The 27,129-nt window shown below is 40.2% G+C and overlaps 1 protein-coding gene across 2 annotated transcripts in view; it reads right to left on the bottom strand.

Annotated features, from left to right (window-relative positions):
• TRIM37 (tripartite motif containing 37) overlaps positions 1–27,129 on the bottom strand; it is a 53,984-nt gene that overhangs the window by 3,447 nt on the left and 23,408 nt on the right. Inside the window, exons 10-23 of one of the 2 annotated variants that reach the window (XM_075013485.1) lie at positions 25,276–25,326; positions 22,525–22,606; positions 20,035–20,111; positions 16,785–16,964; positions 15,626–15,740; positions 15,117–15,329; positions 14,601–14,737; positions 13,683–13,774; positions 11,991–12,191; positions 8,865–8,930; positions 6,503–6,814; positions 3,807–3,938; positions 2,610–2,796; positions 1,622–1,737 (exon numbers count right to left, since the gene is read on the bottom strand). In XM_075013485.1, the coding sequence (XP_074869586.1) occupies positions 1,622–1,737; positions 2,610–2,796; positions 3,807–3,938; positions 6,503–6,814; positions 8,865–8,930; positions 11,991–12,191; positions 13,683–13,774; positions 14,601–14,737; positions 15,117–15,329; positions 15,626–15,740; positions 16,785–16,964; positions 20,035–20,111; positions 22,525–22,606; positions 25,276–25,326 (1,961 nt within the window). The remainder of the gene's footprint in view (positions 1–1,621; positions 1,738–2,609; positions 2,797–3,806; positions 3,939–6,502; positions 6,815–8,864; positions 8,931–11,990; positions 12,192–13,682; positions 13,775–14,600; positions 14,738–15,116; positions 15,330–15,625; positions 15,741–16,784; positions 16,965–20,034; positions 20,112–22,524; positions 22,607–25,275; positions 25,327–27,129) is intronic. The other variant, XM_075013486.1, reaches the window with a different exon arrangement.

Below are 27,129 nucleotides of genomic sequence, written 5' to 3' on the forward strand. Positions count from 1 at the left end.
CATTGATTTTGCAGTGCAGTTCCCCAGAGCAAAGACGTTCCCACTCTTTGTCCAGAAACCAAATCAACTGAAATGAGGTAGTAAGAGTTCCACAACTCTTCACATAACTTCACCCCTACTTCTACCTCTTTATTTCAAAAGATTTCATCACAACACTTAGTCCAAATGGTGCTGAGAAACCAACAATTCAAGATGAACTAACTGTCTTGCCCAATAGAAGACTGATCTCTTAAAATGGCATGGTGGAGCTCTATTGCCATATTGTGAAACTCTAGGAACTGCCATTTTTTAGTAGTGCTGAGAAAGAAATGTGTGAACATGGATCCTTCAACCATCCCTTTTTCTCTGAAGGCTTGCTGAAATTACAACAGTATAAATGCATAAGAATGACATTGACTGGAAACTGAAATCAGGAAAACTGGGTTCTCTTATGTTGAAGCATGTTCCCAAAGAAAGACCTAGTTTTCAAAATTTTCAACTAAGCACAGCTATCTGAAAACAGTTATGCTACTGCATTATTTCCTTTCAGAGAGGGAAATAATCTGCAATATTTGTTTCCTGGGGTTTTAACAATGAAATATTTTACTTAAAAAAACATTTTCCTATTATTGCTTCCTCCACCAGGCGAGCTGCAGGAACACATCATGATCACGCTGCAGTGACTAAGAGAAGAAATTCAGTCTTATGTCATTGAGAGACCTTCTGTAAATGCCAACACCTACACAATATTGCACACTGCAGATAGAGATGGATGCTGGCACCTTAATATAGGCTTTGAGCTGCAATTCATCAGTCATTGAAATTCAAATTAGTGCAGGGGTGGAAGTCTGCAGAGTTTTAGCAAGATATTCCATGAAGAAGTGTTTTTCATATCAATAAGAAAGTCAGCAATATTTTCTCAAGGATGGAAACACAAGGAAAAAAAAAACCAATGTTTTCAACAACTGCAAGATTTCACCTGACTTTCAGAGGAAGTTGTCCACTTTGTGTACCACAAAACCCCACTGAAACTAGACTTCAAAAGGGTGTCCAGTGCAGATGTAGTCCTAGTCACAACAAAACTTAACCCTGCAAGCAGAAACCCTACACCGAATAAGGACTCAATATATTTTAAATTGGTGTACAAGTGCAATCCATCTTTTAAATTTATAATTTTCCAAACCTCATCTCTAAATATGTCTTAAGATGAGAACAGGTAATCAAATATAAAAATAAACTCGAAGTGTAAACTTTTAAGAAAAAGGTCCTTGCAAGTTCCCCCATGCTCTCCAAATTCTGTCACACAGATAAGCAGTCCTTGTGATAAATTCATTTTAAATCTCAAATGTTGCAATGTAAATTCAGCCCTCCAAGTAGACAGTTTTTTGTTTTTTTTTTTTAAAAGCGCAGTTTATAGAAATGCTCTTGTTGTACAGAAAGGGTAGTCAACAAGTAAATACAGACCATTAGATGCTTTTGAACAGACCCAGAATCTTGTTATTGACTTATATTTAATTATTTATTCTAGCATCTGGATATTGACTTTACCTTGACCAAGAAATTTAGACCCAACAAAAAAGAACTAACCTTGTTTTAAAGTGTCACTAGAGTATTTGAGCATTTTCTTTAATACTGCCTTTACCTTCCTCTGATCCTGCTGATGTGCCTTCAGAGAGAATAGCCTGTAGCTCCCCAGTTTCTGAGCTGTTCTCTAGATCAGTTGGTTGTGGTCCTTCTATATATCCTTTAGAATTTGACCTTAAAATAGGTTTGGAGAAAAAACAGCATTAGCATGTAGAGCATTAAGTCCAAGCATGGGTACAGCTTTGTGCCATACATAATTTAGCATCAGGGCAACTTCTGGAAACTTCCCACTCTGAAGTTATGTGAAATTTCTACAGGGTTCCATTTTGATATCTGAAAGTATATAACTAATGCTCCCCAAAGAATGTATCCTTCAATGACCCACAATGCTAAAGACACATTCAGCATCTGGAATTTGTACCCCTACGTATCATCTACTTAAGTATTTTAAAGCTACCTTTTCATACTATTGCCTCACATCACTGACAGAAAGCTAGCACAGGACTCAGCATAAAGCATAAAATGTTTGCACAAAAGACACTTCACCTGACCATTCACTATCCTGCCATTTAGAGAAATTTGACCACATATTTCAAAACTACCTCTACACGTGTTGTAAACCATAAACAATGCTTGGAGAAGCACAGAAAAATAGAAGGGGGGAAAAATGGAATGGTGGACTCTCAGTGAAATATCCTCTCCTGCACAAGCAAATGATGTAAAATTTAATTAGATGGAACAATGAAGTAGGAAATATTATGAAAACAGACAAAAGTCTGACCTGCAAGTGGGCAAATCTAACTAGGCGGACAACAGCCACTGGATGTTTCAGCTTTAGTTAAAGTGAGCTGCTATGACCCACAAAAAGTTTTTTAAAATAGAAAAATAAGGACATAACTCACTTATGGTCCAAAGCTGGATATCAAAAAGGACCAGCAGAAAAATGTGAATGACTTCAAAGTAATTTACATTCCTTAAAACATAAAAGGCTTGATTTTAACAATTCTGAATGTTCCATTTATAATTTAGTGAGAAAAACCACTTACCCCAGAGCGACAGCTTTTCTTGTCTTCTCCACAGTGGTTAAACCATTTAAAGCTGAAATGCCCATATCAGAATCTGAGCCTTCACACTCTCTTTCCTCTTGTTTAGGCAACACATCAGTAGCATTACTATTTGTTAAGGGCCTGGGAGACCCATGCCTATTGCCAGACTTGGAGATTACTAGGCAACCTAAGAAAAGGTGAAAATAATTGCGAAACTTTTCAGATTTTCAAATCAGCATTTGAGCAGCATTTGACATTAGGTTCACTTAATGTGCACATTTGAGAAACATATATTATATAAAAAAATAGATGGTCTCAGTCACAGCTTACACTTCTGGTAGCACAAGTTCAGGATAGTGCTTAGAAGATTTCCCATTATAGAGCAATCTTTTAGATTTGTGCAAGCGATGCAAATTAGATCTCCATGCGTCAGCTATTCTGCAAGTGTACTAATACAGAGAAATGTTTTAATTAGTGTATTGGTGTGACTGGTATACACACTGGAAATAGGTGTTTCTCTGCACTAGTGCAGCACATCAGTGGAGCAGTAGTGAAAACTAAATTTCAGGGTACAAATTTTGCTTCCATCTGCCTATACGATAGCAGCAATGCTCAGTCTCTTTCCATTTTGGGACCTCTCCCTGGGGTTCAACGCTTATTCGCATAATCACTAACTACCCCACACACACATGCACACGCATGCAACTCAATTTGAGAACTCCTGCATTACATTAAACTTTCCTGGTGGACAGAATGTTTAGTTCTGCTACCACATGCTGCAGGAGTAGGTCTCACAAGGGCTTAAGCATAATTTTCTTATTTCATTTAAAGGAAACAGAACTCAGAATTTAATCTGTGGTTGTTAAATTACAACTTGCTTATACATGTCATAATTTACAAGCATACTCATGCCAATTTAGGGCCTTAAAACTAGGAAAACGGGCAGATTACTGTGGAAAAGTGGATGTCTCAGGAATGCCAAGCATGAATGCTGAACACAAAGCCTTAGTAAGATGGTGTAAAAGATTCTCAAAGGTTTGTATTGATGCAATGATGTTAATCATGTTTAGAGAAAGTAGTACCAGGTCTGTGTGTTTCAAAGACAAGAACTTCTATGACCAAATATATGCTTTTAAAAAGCTTTTTTCCAGATGGATTTCAAAGCATATTTAAAGCATTCCTACATTTCAAGTTTACCTTCAGAGGAAGTCTGACAGTCTCCCTTTGAGCGAAGATTACTGTCCCCGCAGTCCATTGCTCTTCGAAGAGACAGGCTCCCTGCTGCTCCAGAACGAGTAGCTTTGGGTGAATTACTTTTCTTATTTGCAACTGCAAAGATATTTAATCAAAAGGAGTGTGAATGTCCTACCTAGGCACTCAGTCAAATCTCCGAATCATCCCATCTTTATATTGGCTTTAAGTGAAACTAAACTAACTGCTGCAAAGTCTCTTCACCTTTATTTGAGAACCACCATGTCCCTCTCTCTCCAAATCTCTCCAACTCCTTCAGGGTTTTCATTGCATATTATTCCTGTTACGAAGGTATCGTTGGAGGATGCCACTTATCAATAATGCTCCTGAGACCAGATCAGAAACGGTTACCCTAATTCTTTGAGATGGGGTTGTTGAGGTGAACTCACTGTATGTGCACGAGTTCAGTCTCTTTTCAACAGCAACATATTAGGCCATGCACATGGCCTTATGCTCTCAGACCAGGTACAAAGGAAGGGAGAGTAGTGTCTCAAACTTCATCAGTTCCCTCACAATTTAAAGCCCATGGTAGCAGTGACTGACAAGCTGTACCTTCCTTTGAAAATGGGAACAAGAAATATCAGCTGCATTAGTAAAAAGGATTGTATTGCTCTCCCAGACTTCGCACCAGATCTAGCCACTATGTAAACAGCATCAGTTTTAATGAAAGTCATTGGGTTGCTTCAAATCACTGCTTTACAGACTTAGCATTCAGGCGCATTTCTGAAGCGGGCTGATGACACTGCCTGGGTCCTGGTAGAGTGCAACTTGGCAACTGAAGGGAGCAGTTGCCTAGTGAAGTTGATAACAGGTGAAGTTGCACAGTGGAATCCACTTACAGACCCTTTTGACAAGCCAGTTACAGTCATGGAGGAGAGGTGGGGGGTTGATCCCAAGTGTTTCATCTCATCAATGTAAAAAAGCAATTCTCTAGAAAAATCCAAAGTATGTATCTTTATCCAATCCGGTGCTGAATGGTTTCAGGAAGATAAATGTCCAGTTGATTTAGCTGAAACTCCCAAATCACATTACAGATGTATTTAGGGTATGGTCTCAGCACCAGGGTCTATATCATTACCTCAGGTGCCTTGACATTGGTTACAGACCTGGTTCATCTGCGAAAGGCATCTTTTGCTGAGGGGTGTGATGCCTAATCTTGAGTGGGTGCTGACGGAGTCTCTCTGTGCCACAGGCTGCTCAACATCAGTCCTCAGAGCTGTTCAGGTGTTTGTGGATTTGTTTCCAAAAGCTTGTCGTGGTCTATTTGTATGCAAGTTCTGAGCTCTATATGGAGTCTCTGCTCCACTCCAGAATGGCCCTCCTCAGTGCTCGACTTCATTATCAGAGCTATCAGTGTCTACTTTAGTGCCAGACTCTGCAACACTGGTGAAGTCTGCTTCAATTGCAGGGGCGTTGGTGCTGATGTCAAGTTTTTTCTTGGTGTCACCTTCTCAGCACTCTTTGGAGTTGCTTGTCTGCTAGATTAAGTCCTTTTGTCCATTGTCAGAACTCTGGTGCCATCGCCTCTGGATCTGAAGAGGCTTTCATAGATTGCTCCATGAGATGAAGTTTCAATTCCATACCATGTGACTTATACATTCTTGTGATCAAAGATAGATACACTGAACACCTACTCAGTATATATGACTTAAACAGAAGAGCCACCTGCTATGTCCATCCTTCAAAGGAATTTGGACATCACAGAACAGGCAAGCTTGAAGCCCACAGGTTTCAAACTCACCACACTGAGAATCCCTGCACAGAAAGGGAGCATACAGAAATGTTCAGCAGTCAGTATTCAGTCCTGATGGGTCAAAGGTGTTCAGACGATCAGAAGAGTTCTGAAGATTTCTGAAGAATTTTGAAAACATTTGCTGGAGCTAAGAACTACCAAGTCAGACACTTAACCAGGTTCCTCATGCCACCATAGCCAGTAAGAGGGAACTGAGGAAGAATTGCAGCTGCCTTGGCCTTTGTGACTTTGTATGAGAGCATGAAGAGATGCAGGGGACATATTTATGATGCTGCTATTCAAAAGACTCCAAACTCTCTCACAAGGACCTACAGCATGATTCATGCTGACACACTCTTGAAGAAAAAAAGATTCTCATGCTAGAAGAAATTACTCTCTGGAGCGCTATGAGATTGCTTGGATTTTTGCAAGGTCAGTCACATTTTAGTAATTTGTACCCTGGAATCCTTTAACTTTGTTTTCTCACATGTGCCATAAACTTACAAAGTTTAGAGATGATCTGCATATTATCTGTAGGTAACTTTCGCCACCAAAAGTTGTCTTTATAGAAGATTAAACTTCATACTACCCATAAAGTCAACATGAAATGAAACCATCATCATCATCATCATTTGCAGCAGGCTTCAAAGACATAATTACAATGCCCTTGCTGAAAACATTAGAACCAGTTTCTAGAGAAGCCTTTTAATTTCCTTCAATAAACATGACTCTCATGTTTCTGCTTCTCTCAAAAATATTTACTATAAACAAACAGCCATAAAGTTTAAGCTATAAAAAGGCTGAGTATGTCTTTTCCCAGGCACCCAGATACAGTATCTGTCTGCACATTACAACAGCCACCTAGAGAAATGACAGCTTTATACCTACCCCTCCCCCATCCCACACTTACAACTCTTTATGTAACAGCTTGTAATTGATGATTTTGTCAGTAACTCCATTCCTATTTCTTGTAGCTTGCTGCAGCTTTCTGTTCCACAGGCAGCCAAAGCCCCTTGGTCACCAGGAAGTAAGCTGGGTTGCCCCTCACAAGAGCTAGTGTTGCTGCTTCTTACTTCTGACAGCTGGTTTTTGACATCGGACATTTTGCTTCTAACTTCATCCATCTGAGTTTTGAGTCTCTTCAGCATCTTTAAGTCAGGTGGCACACGCCACATTGCCTGGTGCCTCCGCTGGTCGCGGTCTTTAAGTGAGTAGGATGATGCTTTACAAGGAAAAAGTTAAATGAACACCAAGGTTAAAAATGTTGTAACCTCCATCAGTAGATTCTTGCTCTTTACAATCTTTCATTATTAAGAATGGAAGGATGTATAGAAGATAAGTCAGTTTTACATTCAAGTTCCTATGCACTAGCAAGCTGCTGCAAGGAAAGGATTGCAAAGATTGTTTGTTGAACTGTTTCCATAAATATCTTTAGCATCTTGGAACATTTCTATTGGTTTCAGAGTTTTTTAATGCTTAGTTTTCAGTCAGGCTCCCACATTTGACCTGACAATCCCTTTAACATTTCAAGGGACACAAGGCTACCTATGTGATAAGGGCAAAGAATCAGTGATTGTGTTGTTTTCCTTGAGGGAAAGGAGAAAATCAAGTTGCTTTTTATTGCCACTACAAATGGGGAAAAAAGGACAGGGGTAGGGACAATTTTAGTGTTGACTAACACTGCCTTAAAAATGGGAATAGTAGTGTTTTCCTGTTCAGGCTGGTTTAAAAAAAAAAAAGACATCACGGAATAATAAATCAGGATGGTCACCCACTCTGTACAAGACCGTTAGCACTAAACTATATAGTGCATACATGCTCAAATATGTTTTTAACTAGTAGCATACATAGTGCCTTTTATAGTTACTTTAATCAAACTACAGCCCCTTCCTCTTGGCTGTAGAGACAGATGGCATCTGCTCTCAGCAGCCCTCTCCACCTAAATGGGAACAGTGGGCAGAGGAGACGGGTTCTTTTGGGCTGCATGTTTTGCTTTCCTTTAGTGTGCCAGTCATAGTGACAGAGAGCATATCTTATCTCTGGACAGGTTTAAGGTCAGCTGCTCATCAGTTTGATGTCAAGTGCATTGCTTGGATACAAGAATAATTTTATAAGCATTTCACATTAACTGACAATTCAGAGGAGGACTCTGAAGTACATGAAGTCCCTTAGGTCCCTAGCTGCCCCAGGTCAGCTGTAAGAGATACCATGGAGGTGAGCCTTTATTTTAATTAGCCAGAATTAGATCAACTTGAAAATGTTCTATTTGTTAAACTTGCAGAATTCTAAGTACCTCACTGCAAATTTAGCTGGCTCAGAGCTATAACCCCAATGGCCTTTGGGTCCCTGGGAGGCAAAACGTAGTATGCTCTGGAAATAAAAAACCTTGCTTCATGATGGTGATTTAACAAGTTACAGGAATAAAGTCAAGTACTTCAGGATCTCAGTGAAACAAAGACCATAATAAATGCAGTTTAATGGCCTAAGGAAGCAGAGATCCCACCTTCCACAACATTAGCGTGGGAGCCTCAGTCGGGGTCATACTGCCAATAGAGCAAAATTTATCCCATCTCTTCAATGGCTTCCCCTGGTCCCTCTAGTTCCGTCAAAGCAGAATCTAGAAAAGCACCCACAGAGTCCTGACAACTTTGCATTACCTTCAACTCACACTCTGCTTAAAACTACTTCTTTTGTCCCATCTGCAGGTTTGCTGTTTTTTTTAAAAGCTGACTACATGCATGGGACTTTTCTACCCATACATTGTCTTTATACCCTTTGCAGTTTGGAAGCTAGATCAAACTCTACATCATTAGGAGAATTTTGTTACCCTAAGAAGAAACACTTTCTGCCAATGTATTTAATGAAGGAGAGAACTCACAATAGAACCCAAAGGCTGTTCTTTGCTTATAGGCAGAACAGGTGTAGCACAGAAATCCTCAGGGATTTCCACTACAGTCTCTTGCCAGTGTACCTCATCTGCATTCTGCAAGGGTACTGGGGAAGCCACTTTTGGTTTTTATGGTCCATCCCATTTGGGACATCTCTACTATGGCTATCAACTTGGTCATCTGCCCCCTAATAACTAAACAGACCCTCAGCATCATTCTCTACCCTGAATGGCTCATGTGACTATTTGTCACTGTACAAAGTAGGCCTCTTTAGAAGGATGTTTAAGTCATCCCACTTTTTTTGAACCTACAGATCACAAATGTTTAGGGAGCAGATTACGTCCTACAGATCTGCAAGTGCAGTGGATGTTCCATGTACATAACTGTGCCCGTGCAAAAAGGCATGGAGAGGACTGTTTGGCTTCATGGTCCTTTGGCAGGGACAGGTACCTGTATAATGAAAGGAAATGAGAGCAGGAGTGAAAAGATGCACAGTATTTTCCTACCAATCCTAAGGAAATATGGAGGCACATTATAGCAGCTCGGAAGAGATGATCTCACCTATCTTTTGCTCATCAATGTCTGTTGATGGAAAGTGCAAGTGCTTTAGCTACACACAGATCTTTTTCAGGTTTGGTATTGTATTAGAAAGGCTTTCTTGCAAAGTCCCCTATAAGATAGAAAGCATCCTTTCCCAGGGATTCCATAAGGGGACCCTATGGCAGGGGAGCTCCTGAGAGCACTGTTCCAATCGAGCTATTTTACTGGGGGGTGGGGGGGAAAGAGGGAGAGAGAGAGAGAAAGAGGTGAAACCTCCCTCCATTTTTTACAGGGCCCTGTGCAAACACGACTCCACTATTGCAATGGAAGAATCAAAGGAAACTGAGCAGAACCCTCATGCAGGAGAGATGATCTAACTATGAACTTCTATTTTGTATTTCTAGAGAGACCAATGAAGCAGACAATGCCACAGGAACAACTGGCTGAACAACATTTGAAGTATTCACTTCCTGTCTTGAGATTGGAATCCTTAACTCTGCTAAATCTACCTGAGATTTCACTCAATTTACTAACAGTTACTAATGAAGTAGAATATCTGACCTTCAGCAATAATTAGCAAGCTGTAAATGTAATTCTGTCACATAATCTTTCATTTGGGTTTCACAAAATTAAGGTTAGGGCACATCAGCCTAACACTATAATTCAAATAAATTCCACGCAAAATACCAGAAGTTAGTTAAGTATCAGCACAGAAACTGACCACTATTTTCTTCCTCCAGGAGTCTCTGCATCACCCTGTACTATTTTTCAAGCACCTTCTCTTCACTTTTCATGCTCTCCATCATGATCACTGCCCTCAACTTCTGATACACTTCCTTTCTGGCTTTACAATTCACCTGATCTTGCTACTTGTGTTCTTTGTGTCCTTGAGTGCTTTCTTCTGTGCCACCTCAAATGCCTGAAATGGCTTCCCCCTTACCATATGTAATCCTTCCTGTAGCTCCACTTCCAGCAAGCAACTTGGCCATTCCTTACTCGGTGTACATTGTGTTTTGTTCTGTTTATGTCTCATCATCATCATCAACCACCATGGGCTCAGTGCCCATTGGTGTCTGATGCCTCTCTCATTATTTCCTTCCATCTTTCCCTGTCCAATGTGGAGTGGCTTGGTTTCTGTAGACTAGCTCCGCACCAATCTACTATATTATTTACCCACTCTGTGGGGTCTGCCTCTCCTATTTGATGCTTTTAGTATGCCGAATACCAGGGTCTTGATTTTTCATTCATCCTGCAAATATGCCGTAATAGCTGTAATTTGCATTGTATAACCTTGTACAGTAGCTTCTCTTTTGGCTGTATTTTCCTATATAATTCCTCATGGGACTGGCATGGAAACCCTAAAGGATTCGTGGCAGAGCCTGTTTATGTCTACAGCACCCTAATCCCTTGCAGGTGGAGAGATGGATAGCTCAGTGGCTAAAGCATTAGCCTGCTAAACCCAGGGTTGTGAGCTCAATCCCTGAGGGAGGCATTTAGGGGTCTGGGGCAAATAGATTAAAAAAAAAATAACCAAACATCTGAAGGATGGTGATCCTGGATTTGATGAACCCTCAAGGTCCCTTCCAGCTCTATGAGATATGTATATCTGCCACTTATGCACACATGCAGAGTACTAGATAAGAATAAGGAATTACTCTCTTCATAGTTAACAAGATAACTACTCAAACTGGAAATATTCTTCAGACATACACACAGGCCATATCTAGACTGCAGACTTCGCTCAACTAAAGCTTTGTTGACAGTGTACATGTCCAGACTGCAGGTCTCTCAGAAGAGATCTGTGGATTGGGAGCATTCTGTCAACATCTCTGTATACCTTGTTCCACGAGGAAGAAGGGATGTCTTGACAGATGGGGTTTTCCTGACATTTGGCCTTGTGTAGACAGGCCAAATGTCAGAAGCGCCTCTCCCAACAGACCTATTGGCAAAGGATAGGCAAGAGCACTGTGCAATTTGCATATCTTTTGCTGACAGTTTCCTGCAGTCTAGACACAGCCCCACATTTATCTTTAAACAGAGACAGACAGACAGACACTGTTGCTGCCTCCATACAGAAAAGTCTGAGTCAATACTCATCAGCAGAGCTAATTCTGAAGGCAGCTAATAAGCTCAAGAGTACACTGCCATTTGGTGTGCAGTGACTAGTACCAATTATGAAAATACCACAGCTATTGACAGACTAATTCCCCAGTCCTCCTTCACAATGGGCAATATAGACAAAGTTCTGGACACTGAGTTGTTGCTGATAGTTTGCTGAAAACATACACTCAATGTGCAGCAGCAGTCACAAACATTAACAATGCTGGGAATCATTAGAAAAGGGATAGGCAGAAAAATATCCTATTGCCTATGTATAATGTATAGTACACCCACATTTTGAATACTGCAGGCAGATCTGAATGCCCCATCTTGGAAAAAGATACAGATTAATAAGACGGACTTTTCATCTCAGAAAATAATTATCCTATTTACCCGTACTCCTTTAAGGGTCACTAAATTAAACTAACAGGCAGCAGGTTTAAAAACCAAAACAAGAAGGAAGTATTTCTTCACACAAATCACAGTCAGCATATGGAACTCTTTGCCACAGGCTATTTTGAAAACCAAGACTACTAGAGTTCAAAAGAGAACTAGATAAATTCACAGAGGATAGATCCATCAGTAGATATTAGCTCAGATTAGCAGGGATACAAAAACAATGCTCTGAAGTTCTCCTAGCTTCTCTTTGCTAGAAACTAGAGATGGATCACTTGATTACTATACACTCCTTCTGAAGCACCTGCCATTGGCCACTATCAGAAGACAGGATACTGGGCTAAATGGACCTATGGGCTGAGTATGGTCATTCCGATGTATTTAAATAAATCTCTAACAAATTATTTAGACATGACGTGCATCTAACTGTATGTAAAGGGCACACACAGAACTGTATTTAAATGCACCATTTACCTCTATTCTGCAGAAGTGAGGCAGGAGGGCGTGGCTGTAAACCCCATAGATTTTCCATCCCATTCCTGTCTTTGAGGTCCAATAAATGGATTAAAATTAAGGGATCTATGTCTAGTAAACTGCTGCTGGCTGCTGAGCCTAAGGTAGTTCCGCTCCGCCTTGAAGATCTAGCACTTGCACTGGCATAGCCATGGCTAACACCTGAAAGACAGCACCATGTGAAAAGTACATACACGCTATATTTGTCTGCATATATTAGTTTTCAGTATTTCACAAACAAAGCAGCTAAAAATCCCAGATGTAGTTCAAGGATGGAAATCTTAAAAATAACCACAAATCTTCACCAAAGGCAATCCTGTAAAACCAAGCACAGAAACGAAAAGTAATGAAGAAAAAACAAAGCACATTAATAAAACACTAACGGCCTAAAAAATGGAAAATCAACACACTGACTTCAAAGTATATTAGCTGTTTTTAATCCATTTGTAGATTTAAAAAAACACTAACATAAAAATGAAGATTTTTTTTATCTAGAGAGATCTTCAATTAAGCCTTAGTTTGAACTTGGAAATGTTTTTATTGTATAATATTTAGCAGTCACATTAGGAATCTGAGACCCAGCCCGTGTCTGGAGTCCAATCTAGGAGATTAGACTAGAGAACCAATAAGGTTTCCTTCCAAAGCATGTGGAACAGCATCATCAGTACTCAGAGTGAAAAAGGATTAAGCAATTAAAAAATGAAGGGTTCCCTCTAAAGTGAATGGGCTACACACATGCTTCGCATCAAAATTTATAAATACCTCCAAAATGACATGTGAAGAGAACCTTAGATAACATCGTATTCTGCAGACATTACACCCCGCTTTCCATTCCTGTTCTTAACTGATTAATGTCATACTTAAATAAATTAGTCAGGCTCCTCAAATGTCTGACTCAATGAACATTTTGAAGAGAGGCATAATTTGCCTGTGTTATGACAGAGTTTGGATCTAAAGCACTACAGGTTTATACTGAAAGTTAAAAAAAGAAACCAAAAGATATGAACATCAGTATTCCTTAAAGATTGCCAAACAGGCCTTAGCTCCTTTAAGAGTTGTGCTCTGTGGGTGCTGGCATCATGAGTGCATTTAAATGTAGGTTCAGTCATTTTAGAAATCCTGGTTAAAATGTGGTGTTAGATTTTTAATTGCAGCCACCTTTATGGTGCAAGTGATCTCACAGAGTTCTATCTAATTACTTATATTTTCCTTCTGGATCCACCTTTAAAAAGAGTCATATTACACACACACACACACACCCCCCCCAGCTAATAACAGTGAGGCAAAATCTAAAGGAATGCGTCAAGTGGTCAGAAACCATGGTGACAGCAATAGAATAGAAACGGAGACTTACTTGCTGCTCTACTTTTGACTGAAATGGAATTATCTTAAAATCCAGGCTTCCAGAGAAACATCTAACAGACTTTCTCTGAAGGATGTCCAGCAGAAGCCCCTCCACTTTTGTTCTATCCACTGGGAAGCTGGCACTTTACAGCAACAATTAACATACAATACATTATGCAGAATTTCCAAAAATAGAAAAGCTCCAGAATACGCAGCTCAATATTATCTCTGATGTGGCAATGAAAAAAAAAAAACAAAGGAAACCTGAGAAATTAATGCAAATTTTATTGTCATTATTCTCTTTTGTACCTGATGCTCCACCACCAGCAGCAGCATCCTCCTGGAGATCTCCTTCTTCTAGCTCCATATTGTTATTATATTCCACATCATTTTCTCCAGACCTTGGTGACAGGGGGGAAAAAAGAAAAGAGAAATCACATCACCAGTTCCATTTAGGCATTATGATGTTTGCCAGCTGAACAGAAAGACTACCATCCCACTACAGGTTGCACCTCTAAAATCTGGGGATCTCTGGTCCAACCGACAGCCGAGAAGAGTGTCATGGAGGGAGCCAGGGCTGGAGCACTGATCTGCCTTTGTCTGATAAAATCCGAGGTTTGGCAAACGAGGGAGGTCCAGCCTGTACTTTTGTACACCTAGCTTCAAAATTGCATGTACTAAAAAGTTAAAATGCATCACCACTTGTCTGTGAAACCAGAAGTCTTAACATCTGACATGTTTCCAAGATGTGGAATTTGAGAACCTGATCCTGCAAGCCTTTCATAATCATTACAAGAATATATATCTTTAATAATTTATCAAATGTGTGGATCTGACAGTGTCCTTTAGACTATTTAAATACTGAAAAGTTGAAGTCGAAGTGTTCCAGTTCTAAACAGTACTTGTAGTATAGTGTTATCACCATGGTAAACTGTAGGAACAGATTTAATTCACCTCTTGAAAAGAGCCTTACATGACATTGCTGGCCAAGCACAATATGTTAAACTGAATAAGCCAATACACTAGAAATAAACCAGTACAATATTGTTGCAGACGTGGCATTCTGCATTTCTACCACATTCTACATGTCATTTACAGGCCAGCTTTTGGCTTCTGCTCATCAAAGACACCACCATTGTGATATATACAAAGCTGATTCTATTGTTATTGAAACTGATGTTGGGCCAAGAGGATAACAATTTTGGGTGAGCTTTTGTAGTCACTCACATAGTCTCTTCATCAATATCGTTCTCTTCAGTGTTACTAGTAGCTGTTGAACTAGCAGAGGAGCTGCTGCCATCTAGGTGGTTTACCTCATCTTCTCCAGCAAGGTCTACATCCAGATCACCATCCGATAGCTCATACTGGATCAACAAAACATAAAATTCCTGCTGTACAGAAATTCTCATCTTAAGTGTTTTTTCCCCCAATTTTTTTATCTAGACTACATTCTAAATAAACAAAGCAAAACCAGATGTCAGTAAGATCACCAAGGAGCTGAAAGTGCAACACAAGGAGATAAAATGGTACTGTCAAGCAGTTATTTAAGATAGACAGATTCTCTGATTTGCTTACCAGATGGCCATGCCTTTGGAATTTTTCTCCCCTTAAGTAATTTTTGCAGCTCTCTAAACTCTAGCTCTGTACTTGTACAGAGTAGCTCATCTAACACACATACTTCTATAATTTTCCTGTAAGAGTACAATGGATAGAAATAAAACTGGAGCAGAAGAGAATTCCTACATTAAAATCTTCATGCTGGATTTTCTCTTCTTCATCATCCTTGGCATCTCTCACTAGTGCTGGAGTAGCAACACTCTCAAGCAGAACTTCAGGATTTGATCCAGATTTCTTAGATCGTGATTCTGGGCCATCATCATTCTGGGGGCTAAGATGAGTGTCTGGAGGTGACATGCCTCGTGATTTTTGAGTACGGGAAAGCTCAATTGCAAGTCTCTTAAATACATTAAAAAAAAAAACAAAACCAGACATAAATATATGCCAAACAAAATTTGTTGAGAATAAAATTACAAGAAGCAACAGCATTTCACAGATTTGAACAGATTAACCTGAAAGACATTAAAACTAAATGGCAACATAATCCAGCACCATCAATCCTCTAAATATAGCTATGGGTATCCAAATAAACCTGACAGTGAATCAAACATAATGGCCACTGACCAGTATAATCAAAGATTTGAATTCATGCTTGAGTTTTGCATTAAAATAAGCATCCAATTCCCACCACCTACCTCTTTAAGGTTGTTTATTTGTTGGATGTAGCTTGTCTGAGCATTTTCCAACTGAGTAATGTACCAGTGTTGGTCCCGACACTTTTGGAAGAAGGTAGGTGAACGCACCTGAAACCTTTAGAATGCCACGAAAATTAAATTTTTACAGAGCTTGAGATGTCCCACCTAAAATAATGCAATGCTTATAAGCCAGGTTATAAAATTAAGGTGAAGCATGATAGAAAATTAATTCCGCTATACTTTTCCTAGTATAATAGGAAACAGAATTCTGAAACACCAGAATAGATAAACCACAAATGATACTTTAAAAACCTAACTCGAATTAAAATGCAGGGTAACTGTATTTAGCCATAATGATACCATTTTCTATAACAAAGTTAGCTTCAATTCTGTTACGAAACCCTCCAACTCCTTCTCTTCTCAAAGTTCTTCTTATCTAAATAACAATATGCAAAGGAGAATGGAATGTAATTTTTAAAGTATCAGAGAGGTGGCCCATGTTAGTCTGTATCTTCGAGTACAACAAGAAGTCCTGTGGCACCTTACAGGCAAAACAGATATTTTGGAGCATAAGCTTCCATGGGCAAAGATCTGCTTCATCAGATGCATGAGTGGGGGTGTTTCAGAGGAGGGTATAAAGAGGGAGCCTCAGTCAAGAGGAGGGCCAGAGTTGACAAGGTCTGTTCAATCCTCTGTGACTGAGCAGACCTTGTCAACTCTGGCCCTCCTCTTGACTGAGGCTCCCTCTTTATACCCTCCTCTGAAACCTCCTGAAACCTCACCACTCATGCATCTGGCGAAGTGGGTATTTGCCCATGGAAGTTTATGCTCCAAATTATCCATTAGTCTATAAGGTGCCACAGGACTTCTTGTTTTTGTAATTTTTAATTCTCTGTCTACACATGTGCAATACAGGCCTACTAGTGTAGTTTTGGAAGATGACAGCTTCACCTCCAAAGAATCTATACACCTAAACCTGTCCCACTTCCCCTGCTAAATAAACTTTCTCCTTTAAAGCTCATGGGAAATAAGGATCCTTTCATTTTATGCCAAAATATTTTTACATTAATCTGATTATTTCTTACTTTAGAAATAACTATCGTATTTTTATAAAACAATGCCACAGAAAACAAGTTTGTGGAAATAACCGCTCTCTTACCTAAGAATTACAGTATCGTTTTGTCTGTTCAAATATCCTTCATTGGCTAACAAGTCCAATCGAAAGAATCTGTTATAACCCCAGCATTCTCCAACTTCAAAGTCAGAGGCAAACTCTCTAATTATATTTTTAGCAGGATCATTGGTAGACTGGTGAACCATCTCCACACGGTACTCATACCTATGGACAAAATGAAATTAATTGGAGCAATAAACACACCACCAGATTTCAGTACAAGGAAAAAAAATGCATTTGTATATTTGTTTCACGTCAAAGTAAATTACTGAGAGAATCACATTTAAAAAGCCTACAATTTTCAATTTAAAAAATTTGTTCAGCAAAAAAATCTAGACTGGAAAACAAATAGCATGTTCATGGCTTTTTGGGGTAAAACAAATTTTAAAAGGCAAAAGGCTGAGCTTACAGTCAAATGCACTCCATGTTTTTAGGACAGGCTGAAGGATTCCTTTGTATTTATAAACTAAAGCATTTTAAATACAACAGATCAGGATTTCCCTCAATGCTAAGCTCTAATGCATTCTGCATTAAAGCTTCTCAGCAGTCACTCTAGGCAGCATGCTGGTGCCAAGGGCTAACTATGTTAACTGTGTCAGACCTGATAAAATCTGTATTCAAAGCTCTGTGCATCTACCAATCTAGTCTACGTGAGAAATAAGTGTAATATGACCAACAGTAGCTGGATTTTACGATGCAGACAAACTTCTCAAATAAAACTGAACCAGTGAATTAAGAAGGGATGCAAAATGAAAATTAATTTAAAAATAAATATCAGAGGGGTTAGCCATGTTAGTCTGTATCTGCAAAAACAATGAGCAGTCCTGTGGCACCTTACAGACTAACAGATATTAGTAATAGTAATATCTATTAGTCTATAATGTGCCACAGGACTTCTCGTTGTTTTTACCGATACATACTACCACGGCTACCCCTGATACCTGTCACCATGCAAGGCACTGTATTAGCTGTATGGAGTGGAAATCCAACAACCTTACGAAAAAACTTGCAGATACAGATGGACATCATCTTCCTCTCCAAATGCAAATGGATGGACATCATACCAAAAGGATTTTTTTTTTAATAATATGTTTGCCTATAAGGTGCCACAGGACTTCTTGTTGTAATAAAGTAGGCCCACGAAACCCTGCCAGATCTTAAACCCTCATTTAAATTGCTTAGGTTTTACAATCATTTTATGATCCTTCAGAGGTCTTCATATTTCTATGTGCTGAGTATAAAAACAGCACAAAGGAAACAGTCAAACCATACAGAGAATCAAACCCATAAACTGAAAAAAATACTTTTTTCCTTACCTTCACTTTTTTCCTTTATAGTTTCCAAATCTGAAATATTTTTAAGTTCACTGTGTCTTTTAAACTTGATTTAAGATTACTTTGGGGTCCACTGATTACACTTTATAATAGCTGAGACAGAGTAAGAAATTATGTGTGCACACAATAAATTTCTATCACGTTTTCCTATCCTTTGCAAGCATGTGAAAATGGCAGAAAACAGCTGCACTGAGCTTTAGAAGATTACCACCATTACTTCTGTAATTTTTATATAACCCTCTTCTACAAAGCTGGATACAGTAGGGTCTCAACATTCATGAGGGTTCCATGTTGGTAACCCTAGCAAATGTTGAATTTAGCGAATATGGCAGCCCCCAGCTGCTAGCGCTCCCCAGGATCCCGGGGGAAGCAGCAGCAGCTGCTGGTGCTTGCGAATAATTGATTTTGCAAACCATAGGTTCGCGAATATTGAGACTCTTCTGTATTATATTACTTAAGGGTAACCTTAATGCAGATCCTTCTTGGTCACAGGTCCCACAACACAACAGTAAAACCACCACCACTTAGGTCCAATCTATACCTCAAAACTTAGGTTAAACTAGTTATGTCGCTGCAGAGTATATAAATTCACACCCCAGCAGATCCAACTAAACCAAACTAAGTCCCGGTGAAGACACAGTGCGGTTGACAGATGAATACTTCAGTCAACATAGCTTCTGCCTCTTGAAGGGGGTGGATTAACTGAAGAAATGGAAAACCCCCTTCTGTCACTGTAATGAGTGACTAAAGCGCAGCATAGCAGCTGTGTCACCGTAATGTTTGTAGCACAGCCCCACTCAGACTGACTCTGCAATAGGACATACATATGATAGAGGACTAATGAAATCTTTCTCTTGCTAGTACACTGTATCCAACAATGATGTCATGAGCTTGCACAGGCTCATTGGTTGTGGACTCACATGTGACTGAGGAGTCCAAGCCTTGAACGGCATGGGCAAGGTAACTGTCCTGGCTCTGTCGGTGTGGCTGCTGCTGTTGCTCTTCTCCTTTCATGAGCATCAACCAGGTTTATGCGTCGCTGCTCTTCGAAGTTGTCATACAAGAGCACGCCAGCCTGTTCAGTCTTCTGCATGCTGCTCTAGCTGCTTGGGGTTTAATCCAGCATGAGCAATGTTGGTCTTCACACAGTCTTTATACCTCTTGCGAGGCCTACCTTGATTCCTTTTGCCCTGGGAGAGTTCACTATAGAGGAGTTGCTTAGGGATTCTTGACTCCTCCATTCAGATGACGTGCCCTGTCCAGCGAGGCTGAGCTTTGAGAATCATTTTGCTAATGAAATACATATGTACATAAAACAACCCATACAGGTTCTCGGCCAGCTCACACAATGCTAACTGTGAAATGTCCAGAGTACTGAAGATGACAGGACGCCTCTAGTACTAAGTATTATCAAGGGTCTTAATGTGAAGAGTAAAACCCTCACCTCTCCCTCACCTAAGTATCTTCTTGATCTGGACATGTGGAAGACAGTAATTAAAAAAAAAAAAAAAAATGGCATTATCTTTATTTTAATTTATCTGAGGGCCACAGGACTATACACTGGTCATTTTATAGCATCTTGCTCCATGGAACACTTTGCCTTACAGTCAGTTTCCTAGCTGACCAAGCACAGGACTAGAAGTTGAGATGTGGGTTCTACTGACAGCTAACTTCTTTTGTTGCGTTCTGCAGATTTACTAATCCTCTGTTCCTTATCTACTTGCAAAATGGAATGAAGGGCCTGATTTCAAGACCAGTGAAATCAACAGGAATATTCATCTACTTCAGTGAGCTTTGGATCAAACCCTAGCAGAGCCATGAAGCTGAATGCACTTTTGTAAAGCCCGTTAAACTCCTTGGGGGAGAGACATAAAAGAAGCATAAAATGGACATTTCCTTACTTGGACGTTTCCGGCAATCCAGCTGAGAGCTCTAGAAACACAGACAGGTAGTAACCACGCACGACTCCATTTCCATCCTTAAAAAAAAAAGGGGAGGTACAATTATTAAAAAGGCTCTACTACTGTAGAAAGTGAATTCAGCATTCCTATACACAGTTTACTAGTCTCAATAGTAGAATATGAAATGGACTTCAACCACAGTATGAATAAAAACAGCTAGCATAGTTTGAATTGAAATAGAAATTAACACATATTTAGAAAGCACGCATATAACCAAGCACAGTATCTGGGTGTTAGGCCATATCTCGCATTTCAGTAGTTTGTGTGTATAAGAAGGGCAGTTAAAAAAGAAAATGACTGGTATATTTTAAGCTTCTCAAATTATCTTAAATACTAGAGAATTCCAAAACTCTTATGTTGAAAATTAACTAACCAAGATTCAAAGAGTTATGTTAAGTGGCACTGAAATTATTAAAAGAAAAAACAGTAGTATGGCAAAGCCTTCTCCTTCACAACAGTGTAAGCCAAAGGGTGTTTTATTTTAAATTTCTTTGGTTTTGACAATATCATAACACACTATTGTTTAAAAATAGTACTTTTTACACCTTTTGACAGTCATGTAAAAGGTTGACCCTAAATGTAAGACACAGCTGTTGCTGTATTCAAATCAGCAAACTATAAGAACATTTTTACTTTACTCACAATTTAAACAGTACCCAGAGCCACCTTAAAACATTGACTAAACTGGAGAAAGATGGTCATGTTCTAACATTCTAGTGCTTTGGTGGTCTAAATGCTGAAACTGGAAATTTCTTTGACTAGTCATAGCTATCAGACTCGGAGCAAGAGAAATTCTTCTCAGAAAACAGAACCCAGCTCCTCCAACTTTCAAAAATATTTTTAAGGAATCAGTGTGCATGTACAGGCCTAATTATGTATGAGTACAACAGCTGGGAAACTAGCTTAAGCCCCAATCCCACAAAAAATGAATTTGGCTGAGGTTTTCCATGTGGCTTAGGCTGAATTTTACTAGAAAATTTCTGAGAATGAGACTGAGGAAGAAAATAAGTTTTGCCCATGTTGAATTCTGGAGACCTTTTCTTTGAACAGCTCTAGTGACCCATGCCAAACTTGAAATTTGACAGGTGTGGCTTTTAAGTCAGAAAAGTGCCTTTTCTCATTCCCTTGGAAATGGGCCACTTTCAAAAGCTGCACTTTGCACACATTCAGTAGAGACTTCTATGAATTAGATTAAGTTTTACTAAGCATACTTGAGCCTCTCAGAGCTCCTAGCCATCCTCACACAGCAGATAAGCTTGCTAGGCTACAGAGGCTAAGGAGGACTTTCCCTACAATTGCTGATCCTGGATACTTGAGCCAGGGAGGAGCTACACTAAGGGAGAGCAGGAAGCCTGTCTCTTCTAAATGACACCTCTGCTGGAACAAGGTAGACAGGAGGCAGAAGGCACTTGACTTGAATACAAAGGAAACACAAGCAGGACACTGGGGCAAAGAGCTTGGTGAGACTGGAGGGATGAAGAGGGAAGACAGAAAATAACAGCTGGAGGAGAGAGAGAAAAGTAGAACAAGCTGGGAAAAGAAAACTGGGACAGATGAGCTGATGATAAGCTGAGGTACAGATGGAGATGTGGGATGGGCAAAAAAAAAGTAACAGAAGGAGCTGTGGATGGGAGACAGATTGGAAGAGGAGTCCAAAACAGGGAAAATGCACTGGGAACAGAAAGAGTGGCTGAAGAGTTCTGAGGGGACCACTGGGATTGATTAGGCAAGAAGACAGGAAATCAGATGGGAAGACTGAGTAGCAAACAGTGGACTGATTTTGCAAAGAGAATGACAGAGCCATGACTGGCACAGGGAAAGGTTAGAAGGGGACAAATTGGGGGAGACTGGCAAAAAAGTTTGCCCCACTAAAGCACACTCCCCTCAAGGTCCTGGAATACAACCAAGCGTGCTTCATCAACCCATTTCTCTTCTGTGAGCAAATAGCTGTGAAATCCAATGGGAAAGCCTGTGTCGTCCCTCTCTAGTGTAGTCCACATAGCTATATCTAGTTTGTATAAAAAGTACTTTTCATCAGTAGATATCAAATTAATTCACAAAAGGAGATCACTATCATTATCCCCATTGTATAGACGAGGATACTGAGGCACACAGAAGAGAAATCACTTCCCAAAAAAGTCACCCGGTAGACCAGTGGCAGAGCTGATAACAGAATCCAGACAGAGCATCAGACTGGGCCTTAGGCTGTCCCACTGCCTGTCACAGGGGATGATAACTTACTATTACTGTTACTCCATTTGCTCAACTGATTGCGGTCAGCTGACAAATCATATGGTGTTTATATGACATCACGAAGTTTTTTTTAAATTAAAATTACACACACAAAATTATGTTAAAAATATTGTATGTTTATACATGAGGATAAACTGTTATTAAGAAAAGCGTTTTTAAAAGATTATACAAACTCACTGGATAAACCTTCAGTCGCCAGCAAAGCCCTGACACTTGAAGAGGAGGGCTATACACAGGATCTGCCCGCTGTCGCAAAGTGCTATTGAAAGAAGGGATGAATATTCAATAGAGAGCTGTAGCAAGCCCCTACTTGGGGAGGCAACAAAATAAATAATATGCCCCTTACATTTGCACGTTGGAACCTTCCATTTGGTTGCACCAGATAAAATGCAGTAGCAAGTTTTGAACTATCACAGCAGTTACAGATGGCGAGGACCCATTACTTCATCAAATCTATTTCCATGGGCCAACTGCCCACCCCCACTTTTTTTTTTAAATTTTGCTGTTTCTAAGCAGCTAGATTACTACAACATCCATTGAGGAATTACAGTAAACTCTTTGATATCCAGCATCCACGGGACTGGGAGGTTGCCAGACAATTAAATATTCTGGATAATCAAGAGTAACCATGCTGGGTGGGAAAGCAGAGGATCCTGCCAGCTGCACTCAGAGGCAGCACTGAAGGAGGGACACAGGGCAGCACTGGGAGAGCTGGCCCTTTCTCCTAGGGATGAGGCATTGCTCTCCCTTCTCTGTGTACAAACCCCAGCCCTCATGCTGCTTCTCCTGCCAGCTGCACTCAGAGGCAGCACAGAGGGACACAGGGTAGCACCAAGAGAGCTGGCCCCCTCCCCCAGGTGGGAGGCATTGTTCTCCCTGTGCGCAAAAACCTCTGCCCTAATGCTGTTTCTCCGCGCTCCTGCTCAGTGTTTGGTGACCAGGTCCGCCTGGCTCAGAGTCATGCCAGTTATTCAAGTGTGCCTGTTAATCAAATACCAATGAAACAAGAGTTTACTATATTCTACTGCCTAATACATCTGATTATTAACAAAATTCTTCTAATAATTATCTCAAAGTTCCTCTCTCTATATACTATCCCACTATATATTGTTGTCACAGCATGCCACACTAATAATGCCACTCCAAATATATAAAGAGCATAAGCAGCAAAGATGTGTAGACTTTTGCTCTTTCCCCATTACTCAGACAACTACAAACTAGGCAACTTATAATTAGGTATTAATTTTCCCTTTTAAGAAACTGTCTCCTGCCCCACTTTGCATCCACACCACTTGGTATCGATACTCTTCTCAGAAGCCATTTGGCAACACTACTACGATGCAATGCTCACAACTAGAGCCCTGCATGCATTTAACAATTGCTTCTGCAAAACACTGGCTGTGGATACCTGCCAATATAAAGCAGATATCCACAGATATGTAGGGTTCTAGATACAAAATTTGCATCTGCATTCATAACTGCAAAATGGAGCTATGGATATCTGCAGATTTGGCGGGTTCTACTCACACCTGTATCCTTGGTGCAATAACAGGAGCCATGTAGAGAGGAATTTATCTCCTTGCTCCATAATGTGATGACTCTGCACATGCAGGCCAAAAATGCATGAATATTTCCCCCGCTACACCTCAGATCCACTATCACCCTTTTATATCTTTTCCCCGTTACTGCTTCCCAGCTTTCATTTTCACCAATGAAAATTATAAGTTTGCCTGTAGGAGTGTGGGAGGGCAATCTAGAATGATACAAAACTTTCAAGCTGAGATGAATTTTAATTGTCCATGTAGAAATCAAGTAAATGTTTTTGCGAGAATTTTTTTAACTTGTGGGGTGATTAGGAACTAGTAATTTTCCTTCTGCATGGACTTTTTTTTAGCAGTCAGTTTACTGAACTGTTAACTACTTTTTCTGTTTACTCTGGAGACAAGAGTCAAGAGATCAGATTCAGTTTCTTGCAGAGGTAAAAACAGGCCAGTGCATCTCAGTGCACTGTTCCAGCAAGGAGCCACCAGCTGGCCGGGGTGCTTAGTTGCTCCCACGGCTCTCCTGCAAGCTGCCTTGCTAATTAAACAGGCAGGTGAAAGGGGCTGATCTGGGGTATGCACCCACACCCCAATCATGGTCTAGGGGTGCCTCAGCCCCTAGCCCTCTCCCACCACACCCTTTCAGGAGGGTAAGGAGACTGCATCTGCGCCTACTGGTCTTCTTCCTCTTCCCCTGATGATCAGGGAGCAAGGAGAAAATGCACAGCTTGTGTGCCTCTCTCTCTCAATACTGGTTGTCAAAGGGAGAGGCAGAGGAGGAATGCAGCAGATTGTGAACTTTCCCCTCGCTTCTTGAGAGTCAGAGCAACAGGAAGAAGAGCAACAGCAATCAGGTATGTGCAGCTGCAGCCTCAACCCACTCTCAAAACAGCACCCCTTGCCAACCCCCCACCCAGAGTCCCCCACTCCCATTCCTGACTCTTGGACCACCACATTCCCCCTGCCCTGAAGCCCCCTCCACACCCTCAGTCCCCTGCTCTGACTCCTACACCTCACACGCAGCCCCCACCTGAGTCCCCCTTCGCCCCCAAGTTCCTTATTCCCCACATTCCCACACCTTGCCCTGAGATCCTGCCACCCTAACTCACAGCCCTCCCATTCTAACCTCCAGCCCTAAGTCCCCCTCCTACCCCCATTTACATCTCCAATCCACTTTCCAGAGCACATAACCTCCAGGGTGTGTGTGCACGCACAATACAACAATACCTGTAAGAAATGTAAGTTACTTTCCTCTCTAGTTCCTTTCACTTGCACACAGGTATCTTGTGCTTTTCAGTAAATCTATTCAGTGATTTAAAACCTAATATAGAAAAAATGAGAAATGCACTCCTTGATATAATGGTAATTTCTTACATCACATTCCTACCTGAAGTTTTCCAAGACAAAGGTAGTTGAGTCATAGGCTGGTACTAATTCACTAGGGAGAAAACATTAATAGAATTGAAAAGTGCATTAAAAATCACAGATGATGGGACTTTCATGAGCTCTTAAGTAACGTAGAAGCACAAGTCCCATCAGGAATCAACAGAACTTGCACTTAAATCACTAAGGCACTTATTAAAATCCCACTCAAGATCTTTAAAAAGGACATGAAGGTTATTAGACCAGGAGCTGTATCACTACAGTAGTCATGTCCAGTGTTCCCTCTAATTTTTCCCATTCATATGCAGAATAAATTTTGTTATGTGCACTGAGGCATATGCAGATCTGCCTCAACAGCAGAAACACATACTGCCAGCTGATGGCAGCTGTGGTTGCTCTGCTAATCAGCTGGGCGGCATTTGAATCACTCCTGGGTGGCCACCCAAGTACACAAAGAGATGTTCAAAGGGAACATCAGACGTGTCTCTAGAAAACAAAGCACAAATATTGCTTTAAGTATTTTTAATTGGAATTTCTGAAGACTATCTATAACCAGTGCCTTTTTTGTAAAAAAGTGCTGGTACTCAGCCAGCTCCCCACCCCAACCAATTTTACATCTGGGGCTGCAGAGGTGCTGGTACTGCCAAAAAAAGCACTGCCTATAACAATGCATGTTAACATTTTACTATATTACACATCTCTTAGGTAGCTATTACAATTTTAAGTACATCTTTAGCAGTAGCAACAACTGATTTTGAAGACTACGAAAAAGTTTTTATTTAAAATGTGCATCAACATACATTCATGTATTATACCTATGTGCCATTAGTAATACCTGAGGTCAACAACCCTGACAAATTTTAAGACAATTTTGTTTTTCTCTGGCTCAAATTGAACATGCTTCACATTTCCTTCATCTTGGAAATGAAAATGTATTTGTCCATTCCAGCCTACTATAGGTTCCTGTTGAATTTTACGACATCGTCACTCGACTGTACCACAGGAAGCATACATACCCTTCTTATCCCCTAAGCAAATTGATACAGAAACAACTCAGCTGTGGTCAGAGGACAAGTAGGCAAGAATGTCTGAAAATGATCAGTTACTAACTTTAGAAAACTAACATGATTTACCTTGAGCCAGCAAAGGATAATGATTAATCAATCAAGGGAAATCTAAAATTACAGCAGATGTTTAGTGTTTGTGGCTGGAGAAAAAAACATCCTAAATATATCTTGTTTCAATGCAGCCTAGGAGCATGAGAAACCTTCAGTAGTTACCAGGTCCATTAAAATAAATATTTACTTTTAAATATTTCTCCAACACATTTAAGTAGTCATTTCACAATGAACAAACAAAGATATTCTTTCCCAGGCTTTTTAAAAGCCTGCCAAACTGATGCTCGACCGATATGGTTAGAAATAGTAGAGTAATTTTAACATCACTCACATGCGAAGTTCCTTCCAAATTTTATAGAAACCCTGGATCTTCATTTTAAATGTAAAAGCCTACAACCACCCTCCGTAGTAAGTGCAGATTTCTGCCTCACCCAGCACTGATGTTTCCTGAAAGTGAGCTGTGCCAGTAAGTCATTTGGGCTTCAGTATGTAGTAAAGGTGACTTATAAAGCATCTCATGAGACCCCTTCCACATTTGCTGCACCACCAGTATTTGCTAATAAGAAAGACCTACAATTACAAACCAACTGCCCCCCAACAGCAAGGGCACTAAGGGCAACCAGTAGACAATTGATTCAAAACCTATTCCTTCACACCAACTGGATCCCACCTCTAATGGTAGGATGCAGCATCAGTTACAAAAAAAGCTCTCATGGAGAATAAAAACAAGACTCTAAAGG

Source organism: Carettochelys insculpta, chromosome 19 (assembly GCF_033958435.1).
Source record: "Carettochelys insculpta isolate YL-2023 chromosome 19, ASM3395843v1, whole genome shotgun sequence".
NCBI classification, from domain to species: Eukaryota; Metazoa; Chordata; order Testudines; family Carettochelyidae; genus Carettochelys; species Carettochelys insculpta.